Source organism: Lentinula edodes, assembly GCF_021015755.1.
Source record: "Lentinula edodes strain Le(Bin) 0899 ss11 chromosome Unknown C8R40scaffold_50, whole genome shotgun sequence".
In the NCBI taxonomy this organism is placed as follows: Eukaryota; Fungi; Basidiomycota; class Agaricomycetes; order Agaricales; family Omphalotaceae; genus Lentinula; species Lentinula edodes.
Window position 1 is genome coordinate 126321 of NW_025764356.1, and position 15166 is coordinate 141486.

At 52.6% G+C, this 15166-nt stretch overlaps 1 protein-coding gene across 1 annotated transcript; it reads left to right on the forward strand.

Annotated features, from left to right (window-relative positions):
* Nucleotides 1-123: 123 nt before the first annotated feature.
* On the forward strand, nucleotides 124-611 carry C8R40DRAFT_1176214 (uncharacterized protein; the record flags this gene model as incomplete). The annotated part of the gene is made up of 3 exons (XM_046232473.1): nucleotides 124-189; nucleotides 239-442; nucleotides 486-611. The coding sequence occupies 3 exons, from the start codon at nucleotides 124-126 to the stop codon at nucleotides 609-611; spliced, it is 396 nt and encodes a 131-aa protein (XP_046080984.1).
* Between the last annotated feature and the right edge of the window lie 14555 nt (nucleotides 612-15166).

Below are 15166 nucleotides of genomic sequence, written 5' to 3' on the forward strand. Positions count from 1 at the left end.
ATTTTATCGAATATGGTAGGATTACGACTGAGCTCCATTCGTTCATCCAACGCTCACTTCTTTGAGGTCCTTTTATTTCCAGTGTTTTTGTTATCTTCCTCCCAACCCGTCTCCTCTAAAACTATGGCTGCGTTCCCTTCCCTGGATACTCTGTCTACTTTGCGACATGCGCCTTCTCTTCCTGATACTGTGCGCTTTTCACTTTTCTCTATCCTTTAACTTGTCTAATACATCCAAGGCTAATCGCAGAACCGTATATTTTTACTACGTACACCCTGACTTTCCCTTCCCACTCCGCCAACCTCTATCGTTCGAGCTCTCTCCGCAAGTTGCGCGCCACCCTCGGCCTTGGATCTCTTCATTCCTGATTGCGATTCAGCAAAGTGCATACCAGCCTGCGGGTGCCGTTGCTCCAATGCTTGCTTGTCTTGCTGTTGATGAGGTGGGCCGCAATACTGAAATCATCATGCTCTCGATGCATCAAGGTCCACCGTACGCCATCAGTCCGTGCAACAATGCTTCAACCTGTACCCGCTCTACGGACACCTGTTATTCCATCACCCATGCTTTTGGGATCGCAATTGATAGTGAAGGCCACCTCCGTGACATAGACGTGGGTGACCAGTGGGTCCTATGGAATTGGTTTCGCAGGTTCGCTTTCTTTAAACTAGACTTGGCGTGTTTTCAATTTTGTCAGCATTTTCTAGCAAAGCATGCTTACACCCTATCACCTTGAACCAACAATATGATCCTCGCATTTAGCTAGTTGAATGTAGTGCTTTTATGTTTTCTGTAACACCCATTTTATAAAATTCTCGGCCTATCAGATTTATCACTATGTACATTCGTGTTCTGCGCTATTCTCGAATGATACAACTGTTTGATGTGCCCCGTTCTGTCACTACAACTCAACACATATATCTGTCTATTATTCTGTGTGGTTCAAGACTAATGCCTGCACACCGAACTAAGTTTCCTTCGGAGTAAAGGGCGATTAGACTGTATCATATACTAGCCGGCCCTTAACATTACATGTGATAATATTACAAATTGAATCTTCTTCGGTGTACTCTTTGTTGTCTTCCACCACTTGCACGTACACGTGTATAAGGTAAACTCTGCTCTTTCTTCTCTGTATTGCCTTCTCATTGCTGTCATGCCTCGACCGTTAACCACAGCTCCCTTTCTCCCGTCTTCACGCCTGGTGACTACCAGGACAGCCCCAGTATCAGCCATACGCTCTCACAACCCGCACAGAACCACCTCCGTACCTCCCCAAAAACATACCAGTTACCATCTTCAGATCCCTCGACACAAGTAACCCCTAAAACCTCCCCCGACACGCGTAAGAAGCCCTCCTACACCTACCCCATTAAGGTACTAATCTCGATTACATGCCTCATGGTCCCTGATGTTCCCTTGTTCACTTCCCATACCTATTTAAGTAGCTCCGTAACGTCCCCAAGCCCCAGCTTGGTATATTTTGAACACACACCCTTTTGCATAGGTCCAGTCCCTGTCCCTTTGTACCTGCTAACCATACGGATTTCTCTTTCCTCTCTGTTTCTCTACCTCTGTTTCTCTCTACTTCTGTCTATTGTCTCTCTGATCGTCGGTACGATCGAATATACGCTTTTACTTCAAGTCTAAGCCTTCCGAGTGAGTCCCCGAGCTCCCTCGAACATTACTAAAGCTCCCCAACGCCTACCCGCTTGGTGAGCTACTCTTCCCCAAACCTCCCAGAGCTCCCTAGCTACTTCGTAAGCTTCGGGACCTCGATCTAGGTAACGTCGAAGCTACCCCTCACGTCGAACTACGTACTGCTTCTCCGTTACCACCTCCCACACTCGAGGACGACCATCCTCCAACCTAGCCCCCAGGGACCTACCCTCCCTGGCATATCCCTTCTCGGGAGCTTACACCCTCGAGACCCCATTGCATAAACTACCTACTCGACTCTATATTGACGTTCTAGCGAGTACAACTCCTACTACGCAATATCTTACGGTCCCGCACTCGTCCCGAACCTCCCTACGCATTAGGGACCTCCCTGGACCTCCTAGGAACCCCTCAAGGGTCACCATCTCGTCGTTCCAACCACTACTAGGTCATTCCCGTCCTCGGTCGCGGTTCTCGTAGCTCCCTTCGAGCTCCAGCCTGCTCCTAGCACGCTACAACATAAACCTCCACATACCAAAACCTACCCTAAGACCTATTTTGACCCAGGTCTTACATTATACCAAGCTCTCCCGTCACCGAACGGACTCGTCGCGACGAAATGTCGGCGACGTCAACGGAACGACCTTCTAGTTCCAAAACCGAATCGAAGAAACAAAAGAGCGCCTTATCTCGTGGAAACACGACACAAGCTCAAAAATCGAACCAGGCTGCTAGCTCCACTGTCATCACGGTGGCAGCTGGTCAACGCCTGATGTCCATCCCAGAACAGTCGTTCGGGGATGAAACCGCCAGTAACATCCGGACCCCAGAGGGACGTCAACCGGAGGTTCAGGGGCCCCCTCCAGTGGAACCTGGGATGGGACCACCACAACGGAGGTTTACCTCCATGGGTTACGCCCAACCTGCCAGTAGTCCCATGGGAGGTTTCGCATACTCCCCTACCTGGGGAACGAGAGGACCTCCCCCTGGACCGATACCGCAGCTAGACATGGAGTCAGCTTCGAACGCGGGTGGAAGAGTCAGCGGTCAAGTAGCCGCTATCGAAAGGATACAAGGGGGAAGTACCGACCCTCTCACAGTACGACAACAGGAGAAACTTCCAGAGAGGAGGGTATCCCCTGCCGTATCCGAACAATCTCGGGCGTCATCCCGGAGGTTACCAACACCTCCAGTACAGTCCCTTAACCTTCCTCCCCCGAGACGAGGAAGTTCACTCTCCAGTCTCCTGAAGAGCCCAGCTATGAATACGCCCAACTGGGAGCGTACACACGCAATACACCATAGTAGGACCAACTTCCCCGTACAACCCTTGTCCGAAATGACATTGCGTCTGGAAGACGTCATTCGAATTCAGGAGTGTATCCCGGAAGATGTAGCTATGGTCCTAAGGGAGGTATTGGAGTCAATGGGGATCGAAGTATTGGGAGACGGTCTCGAATTCTCAGACCTACGAGTACAGTTCCTAACAGTAGGAACTCAATTGGAGATAGACCTCCCAGAGAAGGCCCAGCAGTGGCTGATGACCCCCGCGAATCGATCAGATTTTCTCTGGCTGTACAACGTCCTGTTGGACCCAGAGAGGATGTTGGAACTGTTAGAGGCAGAGGCACGTTACGGACGATCGTTCCGAAACTCGAGGGGAATACTTCCCCTCCTCCCTCATACCCATGGAAGGGAGAAGGAATTCTGTGGCGAAGCAGGGCTACGTATATTGTACCGAGCCTCTAACTACAGATCAGGAGCTGTACGGTTTGAACCTCCCCCTTCGAGGGTTAACATACCGAACTACCAGGCGATCCAAATACTTCGGAACGCAAACCTAGCGGAAGCAGCAGCTAAAATCGATGAGGAAAGTAACGAGGATGCTAACGCAATTGCTGCAAAAAATCGTAGACGCAGGAGATACACCACGGCTCACCTCCTGGCCCCAGTGGAGTCAATGCCTGATCAGGATAGTCCCGTCCGGGTCCGTAACGGACAGACGGTATACACGTACACGCCCATGAGGCATATGCACCAGCTTCTGGTGAGGAGTGAGGAGTCTGAAGCGATGTTGTGTTCGCAGGAGACCCGACATCGGACGCTACTAGCGGAATCAGACACTCTGATGCTGTCGGAGGAACTTTCTGGATCGAATCTAGAAAGAGCTTTGGAGTTCCGTCGCAGACTGGTCGCGGATAATCGGGGAACCTCGTATATGGTTCAATGCGAACTCGAAAGCGTAGGGGAGTTCCCTCCGGAGCAATTTGACCAGAAAGGGGAGCTCCATGGATCTGATGGTCGTTTCCTGGCACAGAAACATTCATCGCCCAGGAATACCGAGGTTCCTGAACTCCTTAACCCCGGTAACACGGCCACGAGGAGCCCCCAGTTACGCTCTGGGACCTCCCCCAATGTACATGCCTTGGCTCAAAATGCGACTCCTCCCCCCAGAGTTAACCTGCAAACGAAACCTTTAACCCCAGTCTCGACGCAGCGATACCAGTTTGGTGAGGTGAGGATGGATGGCGCACAACATTCATCCCGGATCTCCGGACAAGATCTGACAGCTCGGTTGGCTCCCAACCCTGTACACGTTCCTCCAAGACTGAGCAATCCATCAGTCATTCCGTATCAAGGGTCGGTATCAATGCAATCTCAGGCAGTGGGAACGGAAAGTCACAGGGGCCCGAACCAACGAAGAACGTTGGCAGTTCACGAAGAGGCGGTACCCCCGCAGGGAGCTCCTTTTGGAACTCCCTTTGTAACGGGAACTCAGATGAACCGACCTGGCATGGCTTTCGAGTCGGCACGCTCTCAGGAATCGGTAGCAATGATCCAACAACAGGCTCGGGTCATTGAGACGCTCCAGGAACAACTCCGTGAGGTAAAGAAAGGATTCACAGCGGGGGAAGTACCGACGGGAGGACCCCTTTCCAAAACCGGAAACACGGCGGGATTATCCGGGCGAGCACCTAGGGTAATGAGAGAATATACGAGGGGGGGTCCTTCTCCTGTAGTTCCCCAGCCAAGGAGCTGGCAAGCTATGGAACCAATATCCTTTAACCGAAACACTCCTACAGGAGCTAGGGATGGAAACCCCCAGGTAGAACAAGCAGGACAGATCCCGGATACTCCGAGTGTGGACCGACGACGTATTCACGAGTGGGGAGCCCGAGTGCAAAGAGCTGAGCTAGGGGAGTATGGGAGACCAGAAGGAGGAGCGTACGCGTTGGAAAACGAGGGAGGAGGCAAAGGCGGTTTTAACCCCCCTCCTAGAGTACCTCCCCCACATTTTTCTAGTCAATCGAGAGATCGAGAACGACCTCTGAGTCAAGGGGGACAGGGTCAAAGAGAACAGGGAGGAAGGAGCGGGGGAGGGGCACCACCTCCGCCTCCTCCTCCTCCACCACCTTCCGGGGGACCGGGTGATAGTAATTCGGAAGGTTCCAACGAGGGGGAACAGAACCAATCGAGTAGGAATGGTGGAAGGAGAGAGGAGGACAGAGGAGAGCTCCCCACTGGAGCTCCTGACGTACCTCCAACACGCTATGACCCGGACCAACCCTGGTACTACGATCCAAGACAAGGTTGGCACCGTAAGGCAGCTCCTAGACCTCCCAACGAGGGACGAAGTACGTGGGAGAGCAACGAAGAAAAAAATCGGATTACCATTGAGTCGAAGCTCGACGTCGGTAAGATCGAAAGCTTCGCAGGTGACGACCGGTCGGCATGGAAGACGTGGGTCCTCAGTTTGGAAAGGATGTTTGGAGTACGACCTACCATCTATGCCCGGGAAAAGGACAAGTGCGCTTCCGCAGCTAGTCATCTCACTGGTGCAGCACTCTCTCACTTCGACACGTTGAATCGGCAACGACTGAGGGGGGAGTACACTTGTCTCGAAGACTGGACAGAATTCAAACGAGAGTTCGGTTCCAAATTCGGACCCATCGACGAGGCGGACGAGGCAAGGAGGAGGTTAGCCTGGATGAAGCAGATGCCGGAGGAAAGCTTTGCCAACTTCTTCATTCGCTTCAACGAATACGCTCCTCTGACCGGGTTTAACGACGAGGCTCTGGTAACATACCTCAAGAAAGGGGTAGCTCCTTGGTTACCCCTACAGGTTGTTACCGGAAGGGAGGAACCTCGATCCTACGACGAGTGGACCCGAGTGTTCACAAAGTTGGACGGAGCTGTACGTGCGCAAGCGGAGAGCTTGAGGAACCTCCACGGTGAAAAAGTGTTACAAGGATGGCTGAGTCGCTTCCCCGGGTTGGAACTAGCACCTGAAGCTCCTTACAAGTCCCCCTTGCGGAGGGAAAGAGAGCCAGCTGACGTCTGGACCTCCAATCCGAAACCAGCTGCGACAGGGAGGTTCCCAAACAGGTCCAACTGGAAAGAGGGACGACAAAGGGCGTCTGCAGCTTGGGGGGAAGGAGAAAGTTACGATAGCGAAAACCGAGAGGAGGACGAAGACTGCTGTCACTGCAGGGATGGAGGAGAATGGACTGAAGCGGTCCTCCGAGCAGGAGTTACCGACACTGGGAGGAAATGGACTCCTGAGGAAAGAGCGGAGAAGTGGAGGAGACGAAGGCAGGAGCTCTGCATGCGTTGTGGACGAAAGGAACACTGGGCAAAGGACTGCCCTAACCCAGAATCGTTAGAACGTCCAGTGGAGGATCAAGGAAGCTCAGAAAGAGCTTCCAAGGCCGATTCAACTCGAGAAAGAGGGACGGCCAACCAAGGGGGAGGTCGTAAGGACGATTCAACTCGTCCTTTAGAACGGATTCGCGCCGGGATCGTGGTGGAAGAACGGGAAGGAATGGACGATCTATGGAACGTCCACATCTTAGACTCACCAAAGGGAGGTGAGCAAAAACTGTTGGACGAAGTGGGAAATGGGCAGGGGGCTTCGAGGTAGATCAGGGCGAATTGCGAAGCCCCGCAACACCTTCGCCTACCACAATAAGAGCTGCACTCGTGGGGAGTCAGCCAGCTCGTCTCACATCCCGATCCTACAATTCCTTCATCATCCTTACACGCTTTCCGTTCTCCGACCTCGATGAAGACAAAGAATATGCCACACTAGTGGATAGTGGAGCAACTAGATGCTTCATAGACAAAACTGTCGCTATGCGACACCCAGAAAATTTGGTTGACCTAACAGACAGTATCCCTTTGGAGCTGTTCGACGGGAAACCTACCTCCGCAGGATTGATAACTCAGACCTACACTGACCAGATCAGTTTTGCGGATGGAACAATTCACAAGGTGGAGTTCCTAGTAACTCGATTACACCCCACGGCTCCAATTGTGCTGGGATTGCCGTGGCTACGCATGCACAACCCAGTAATTGACTGGAAGGAACTTTGTCTGACGTTCCAGGACCGAAACGTTCGAATCTCAGCAGCCCTTGCGTCGGAAATTGTCCAACCAGGTGTCGAGGGAGGTACTGAGGAGCTAGGGAGGGGGGTAAATAGCGAAGAAATACACGCAGGAACTCTCCAATCACCTCCTGAAGCTCCTCAACGACCTCCTGAAGCTCCACAACCACCTCCAGAAGCTTCTCAACAACCTCCAGAAGCTCCCCTTAGAGCTCCAAGGACGAGGGTGAAACTAGAGGAAGTAAAGGACGAAGAGTACGAAGCGAGTCAACCAGGTCCACACAAGTTATTCCCCTCGGACAAAGATCTAGGGCCAGACGACCCAATCCTTATGGGGATCAACGAATGGCTAGCATTCGCGAGCGAAAGTACGGAAGAAGAGGTGGAGGAAATCCTCGAGGCTGGGCGATCCGCTATGGAGAGAGTAACCCCGAAACCAACGAAGGATTCCGAGGAGGCATATCAAAAGTGGAAGAGTAGGGACACGGAACGGTCCTCCTCCTGGCCGGGAGCTAAGCAAAAAGTCCGGTGGAGGAAGAAAAGGAGGGAGCATGGACCTTATCCCGACCTCCCTACCTTAGACATCGAAAGCCTGAACATACCCAAGATTCCTTCAAGGTCTGGTCTGACTCCCAAGGGTTCAATAAGACGCAACAACTTCCGGAGAAAGCAGCTCATAGCGGGTACCCACGTGGTGGAACGAAAATCGGACCCAACCGTACAAGGGAAGCCCATCAGCTTAATAGGAGCTGCTGGGATGGATCGTCTACTGAGGGAGGGAACCCCAGCGTACTTCCTTCATATATCGCCTACGAAGGAGGAGTCCCCTACTGAAGAAATGCTCCGGGCGAGTGATAGCAGCGCCACGGAGGGAGTGCAGCAACCAAAGGATCCTGAGAGTGGGGACCCTAGTTCGGAACAAGGAGGGGTCGTCAAGGAGCTCGACAAAGAAGAATCGAAGCGTCAGGAGACGGAGGAATTAAAGAGATCCATTCCCGTCCAATACCAGGACTACCTGGACGTGTTCTCACCTGGAGAAGCAAGGACGCTACCTCCTCACCGACCCTACGATATCAAAATCGAGACAGAAGGGGATGCGATACCTCCCATAGGGAAGCTCTACAACATGTCCGAGAAGGAGCTGAAATCCCTCAAGGAGTACATTGATGAGATGTTAGGCAAGGGGTTCATACGATCCTCCAGCTCCCCTGCGGGAGCTCCTGTCTTGTTTGCCAAGAAAAAAGATGGTACCCTGCGACTCTGCGTTGACTATCGAGCTCTGAACAAGATTACGAAGAAGAATAGGTACCCCCTGCCACTGATAGGAACCTTAGTGGATCAACTACGGAAGGCGAAGATCTTCACAAAGATCGACCTCCGCGCGGGATACAACAACGTCAGGGTAGCCCAGGGACACGAGTGGAAAACGGCATTCCGAACTCGGTATGGGTCATTCGAATACCTGGTGATGCCCTTTGGGCTCACGAATGCTCCCTCCGCGTTCCAATTCTTCATGAACGAGATCTTTCACGACATGGTGGACGTTTGCGTGGTAATTTACTTGGATGACATTTTAATCTACTCAGACGATGAGGTATCCCATGTCGAACACATCAGGAAGGTCCTCGAACGACTACGGGCGAACCACCTCCATGCAAAGCCAGAAAAATGCGCGTTCCACGTTGACACTGTCGAATACTTGGGAGTGATTATCTCGCCGCTGGGGGTATCCATGGACCCAGAGAAAGTGAAGGCGGTAATGGACTGGCCAAAACCAAGGACGGTGAAGGAGCTCCAGGCGTTCCTCGGATTCGCAAACTTCTATAGGAGGTTCATAGACAACTACTCGGGAATCACCAAGGTGTTCACGAAGCTCCTCCGAAAAGACTCGGTGTGGAACTGGACGCCACAGTGTAGCAGTGCCTTTGAGCTCTTGAAGTCAGCCTTCTCCGAAGCCCCAGTTCTGGGCCATTACAACCCGGACCTACCGGTAGTCCTCGAATGCGATGCTTCGGACTTGGCTATAGCAGGAATCTTATCACAGCTGGACCCGGAAACAGGGGAGATACACCCTATTGCCTTCCATGCACGATCAATGATCTCCGCGGAACTGAACTACGACATCTACGACAAGGAGCTCCTAGCTATTGTGGATTGCTTCAAACAATGGAGGGCATACTGCGAAGGATCCAGACACCAAATCCAAGTGTACTCAGACCATAACAACCTCCAGTACTTCACCACTACAAAGCAACTGACAGCACGACAAGCCCGTTGGGCGGAGCTCCTTTCGGGGTACGATTTTGTTATCAACTATCGACCAGGGAGGTTGGGAGCGAAGCCGGACGCGCTCACCCGAAGATCAGACGTGTACCCAAAGAAGGGAGCTTCAAGGGACCAGGTCTTAGCAGGTAGGGAAAGAGTACTCATACCTCCGGAACGTCTAAACGCGACCATCCTCATGAACGAAGACCTCCTAGTAAACCGAGTGAGGGAAGCTCCTAAGGATACGAGTGTGATTGAAGCACTGAAAAGGATCGCACGCAACGAGGAGGAATCTCTCGTTTGGGAGGATGGGCTCCTAAAGAGGGGAGGTCGTATATATGTCCCAGACATTGGAACACTACGAAGGGAGGTCCTACAGTCGTACCACGATCATAAGTTGAGAGGACACCCAGGGGAGAAACGCACCAAGAAGCTCGTAAACCAACTGTTCTTCTGGAAAGGGTTGTCCAAGGACGTGAACTACTATGTGCGGAGCTGCCATTCATGTCTGAGAGCGAAAGCCAGCCGAGCTAAACCATACGGGAACCTCCGACCACTGCCAATCGGTCAACGACCCTGGTCCTCAATCTCCCTTGATCATATCACCCAGCTCCCAGTCACAGCAGGTCCGGAGAAGTACGATGCCATCCTAGTAGTAGTCTGTCGACTCACTAAGCAAGCCATATACGTTCCTTGCCATACGACGGATAATGCAGAAGACTTTGCAAACTTATTCGTGACTCATGTGTTCTCAAAGCATGGGATGCCTTCCGATATCACGTCCGACCGAGGCTCATTATTTGTGTCTCAGTTCTGGAGGGAGCTTTGCAGGGTGTTAGGAATCGAAGCTCGTTTATCCACGGCATACCACCCCCAAACGGACGGACAAACGGAACGTGTAAACCAGTCGGTGGAGGCATACCTCCGGATTTACTGCGCTTACGACCAAGATGACTGGGACCTCCTCCTGCCAATAGCAGAATTCGTTTACAATAACACCCCCAATACTACGACAGGTGTCTCACCCTTTTTTGCTAACAAGGGGTACCACCCGAAATTGTCAATCACGCTGGAGCGGGTACAAGGAGCGGAGGTCAACGAATACGCTTCCAACCTTAAGGAGCTACATACATACCTCCAGGGACGAATTCGGGTAGCTAATGAGGCCTATGCAAAGTACGCGAACCAAAAACGCCAAGACGCCCCGGACTGGAAGGAGGGTGATCACGTCTGGTTGAATATGGAGAACGTCAGGACGAGAAGACCGATGAAGAAGTTGGACCACAAGTGGACGGGTCCCTACTCGATCTTAGCAAAAATAGGGAGCCATGCTTACCGATTGGACCTCCCTGGGGACCTCCACAAAATTCATAATGTGTTCCACGTCGACAGGTTGAAACCCCACTTCCACGATAAGTTCAAACGACGGAACTCCCCACCTCCCCCAGTCTTTATAAAGGGGAAGACGGAACACTTCGTCGAAAGCGTCCTAGATTCAAAACCAATAAGGGGACGACCAGAAGAAATAGAATACTTGGTCAAATGGGAAGGGTACGGCGACGAATTCAACTCCTGGGTAGAATGGGAAGGTATGGTGGGATCGATCGAACTCCTACGTGATTGGCACCAACAACATCCAAGGAAACGCCAACCATCGCGTCCGCATTGGGCTTCACTGGAGCGGGAAGCACAGGAAGATGAGGGGGAGGACCGGGAGGATAGTAGGGAGCGTAGCGGTTGAATGACAATAACCGGAGAACCGACGAAGACGACAACGCCATGATACTCACGACTAACTAACGATAAACTGCATCAGAGGGTTCACGGGACCTTAATGCACCATGATTTTTTCACTCTTATCGATTTTCACACAGTATAGGGAACGGTTACTTTATTTAACAAAATGATACAGAAGAACGGAGGTTATTAGCTATGGAACAAGAATAACGGAAGACAAGTACGGGACGAGCTGCGAAGTTACGCGAATCTTTATTGTCCTTGACCCACCGGCGCACCTTCCATAGGATCGTCGCCACCCGGGTTACCCTCCACACGGTTGCGGCGCTCAACAGACCCTGAGGACTCATAAATATCCTCCTCGTCTTCATCGGCCGTCATATCAATGGCTAGATTCGCGACGGAGCCAAAACGGGGAGGAAGAGGAGAAGGGGAAGCAGCTGAAGCAACGGGGGTAGCTGAGAGAGAATCTGGGAGGAATAGGGGAACAGCGGCGGTACCTCCACTTTCCCCCTCCTGCAGAACGGAGACCTCCTCGTGATCAGCACTACCTTCTTCCTGAAGATCTACCGGGGGCAAGGGAGTATCAGTCACGAAGCGAATGTAGCTTGACATCATCGCCTCCCACTCCTGCGTAAGACGATCCAAGCTAGGAAGTGCGGGAACAAGGTCCTCCCAATTACCCGCGCCATGATGAGGAAGGGCCGTGTCTAACGCGAACATGCGACGATGCAGAGGAGGCTCCAGGGAGTCGTCGAAGGGGGCAACGAAGCCGGCATGCTGCGCAACGTTGAGGAAGGGAGCGTCGTCCGAAAAACGGGAGTGGGCAAGAATGAGACGGTAGATACCCTCCTCCCTCTCAGCAGCATTGGCAAAAAACCACTGGATGCTACTGAGAGATCGAAGGTGGAGCTCGGCGTGAATGAAATGAGCAGCTTCCAGGTACTGAAGCGCAAGCTGGAAGTTACGGGCAAGCACGTCTTCGTCCGAGGTATCCAAACCACGTCGAAGGAAGGAGATCACCGCATCGATAATCACACCCACGTATCGATTGTGCTGGTGGAGAACGGAGGCGGGGTCACAACGGTAGAGTCGGTGGGCGAAGGTGGAGACACGACGAAGAGAAGCCAAGGTGTCGTTCAAATCCCCTTGCACCTCCGCCAGGGGGGGGAGGGAGACAGAATAAGATCCCTCGTCGGGATATTCGCGTATCATCTTCTCTGCAAAAAGAGCACGCTCCCTGAAGAGGTGAACCTCCTCTTGCAAGGTTTCGATTTTCTTCCGCTGCCGAACAGCCAGGGCGTTGGACTCGTCCACCAGGGATTGTTGTTGAATTAGGGAGGTTTCGAGCTCCTCGTTACGCCTGTTAGAAGATTCAAAACGAGACAAGTACTTGGCCCGACTCTCGCGAGCAAGACGGAGGTCCTCCTCTAGACCCCGAAACCTATCCACTAAAGACTGGGAAAGAAATGAGTAAAAGACCAGTAAGGGTAGGGAGGTAACATACCTCGTTGGGAGGTCCAGGCAGGGCACGCTTCAACGTCTGAACCTGATCCAGGAGACGATCGTAAAGCTCCTGCTGCTGAGCTGCAGAAGACACTGACTCCCGGAGCTGATCTAACTCGCCCTGACGAGCTTCCAGGGAAACGGAAGTGTCACGAAGGGCGGAGGTTAGAGTGGCATTCTCCTGTCGGGAGGAAGCCAGCTGGGACTCCAACAGACGGATGCGAGCAGCAAGACGTTCGTTTTCGACACGATAAGGATGCTGGGAGAGGATACGAGGAACAAGGGGAGGACGAACAACTGGAGACATTTTGGGGAGATTTGAGTCCCCGAGGGAAGCCTTTATAGGAGAGGAACCAGGTCCCAAGGAACGGGTTGATGCCTCCGCTTGGGAATCGGTTTGTTGATCCACAAGGTCGGCTAATCGAGCCAACGGAGAGGGACCTTGAACCGAACCGAGCTGCCCAGTCGCTTGAACAGAAGTCAAAGGAAGGGCCGCAGACGAACGTGCGAAGGTCGAAGGAGCTGAGCCTGGAGCAGAGGGGGCTGGGCGCGAAGGCGGGATAACCAGGCGCACAAGCCGTGGAACCTCCTCAATGACGGGCTCCTCGACAACCTTCGTTAGCCGCCTCTTCTTGGAACGGACTTTCGGCGGGGGAGAGGCGTTGACACGTTTCCTTCTAGCAGCTAACAGAGCCTCCTGCTCCTGAGCTTCTTGGAAGCGCCTGAGCTCGGACCTATCTACTGCCTGACTGTCCTGATCATCGAGCATGTTCAGCTCCACTAGGACCTTCGTGGCAGACGTGCTAGAATGCAGTAACTCGTCATACCGATGCCAAACATCTTCCGGAATGGTCCAGGACACCCGCTGCGCCGGAGTACCATGCAGCTCCAAGAATCGTCGGCTGTAGGCCAAATCTTGATTGCAACGGCGCGCAAAATAGCGGTACCGGAGCAGTTTGCCTAGGCTGCAAGTCTTCTTACCGGTGCAGAACGAACACCGAGGGGAACCTTCAGGAACCTTGCAAGTTTCGGGATGTTTAGTGCAGTTGGAACAGGGCAGGGCCACAGCCGCCAGGATAGGCCAGAGAGGGTCATCCCGACAGTAGACCGCCAACGACTTTCCCGTGTTGAAGATATTTTCGAATAATTGTAGTTGGGGAAGTGAGGGCGAGTCGATCGTGAAGGCCAATTGATCTTGTTCAACCTCCCCATCGGAGGCAACCTCCCGCCCGGAGGACGAGCGAGGCAAAGGCAGCCGAGAGGGACCAGCAGCAGTGGGAGCTTTCGAAGGCGAAGAGGGCATGTGGGCACAAGTTTTACTCGTGGAACACGAAGGCGTAAAAGAGTAGTGAAAACGAAGGAAGGACTTCAACGAAAAAAGCTTCTAAAACAACACGTGCTCATCAGGTGATTTCCCACGGGTACGCGACAGGTCCTCCTCGAGGGCGCGGAGGATTAAAGGGGGGGTAATGTCATGCCTCGACCGTTAACCACAGCTCCCTTTCTCCCGTCTTCACGCCTGGTGACTACCAGGACAGCCCCAGTATCAGCCATACGCTCTCACAACCCGCACAGAACCACCTCCGTACCTCCCCAAAAACATACCAGTTACCATCTTCAGATCCCTCGACACAAGTAACCCCTAAAACCTCCCCCGACACGCGTAAGAAGCCCTCCTACACCTACCCCATTAAGGTACTAATCTCGATTACATGCCTCATGGTCCCTGATGTTCCCTTGTTCACTTCCCATACCTATTTAAGTAGCTCCGTAACGTCCCCAAGCCCCAGCTTGGTATATTTTGAACACACACCCTTTTGCATAGGTCCAGTCCCTGTCCCTTTGTACCTGCTAACCATACGGATTTCTCTTTCCTCTCTGTTTCTCTACCTCTGTTTCTCTCTACTTCTGTCTATTGTCTCTCTGATCGTCGGTACGATCGAATATACGCTTTTACTTCAAGTCTAAGCCTTCCGAGTGAGTCCCCGAGCTCCCTCGAACATTACTAAAGCTCCCCAACGCCTACCCGCTTGGTGAGCTACTCTTCCCCAAACCTCCCAGAGCTCCCTAGCTACTTCGTAAGCTTCGGGACCTCGATCTAGGTAACGTCAAAGCTACCCCTCACGTCGAACTACGTACTGCTTCTCCGTTACCACCTCCCACACTCGAGGACGACCATCCTCCAACCTAGCCCCCAGGGACCTACCCTCCCTGGCATATCCCTTCTCGGGAGCTTACACCCTCGAGACCCCATTGCATAAACTACCTACTCGACTCTATATTGACGTTCTAGCGAGTACAACTCCTACTACGCAATATCTTACGGTCCCGCACTCGTCCCGAACCTCCCTACGCATTAGGGACCTCCCTGGACCTCCTAGGAACCCCTCAAGGGTCACCATCTCGTCGTTCCAACCACTACTAGGTCATTCCCGTCCTCGGTCGCGGTTCTCGTAGCTCCCTTCGAGCTCCAGCCTGCTCCTAGCACGCTACAACATAAACCTCCACATACCAAAACCTACCCTAAGACCTATTTTGACCCAGGTCTTACAATTGCATTATTATTATAGCAGTGAGATATAACGTTATGGCCCTCTATCCATTGATCAACAAAA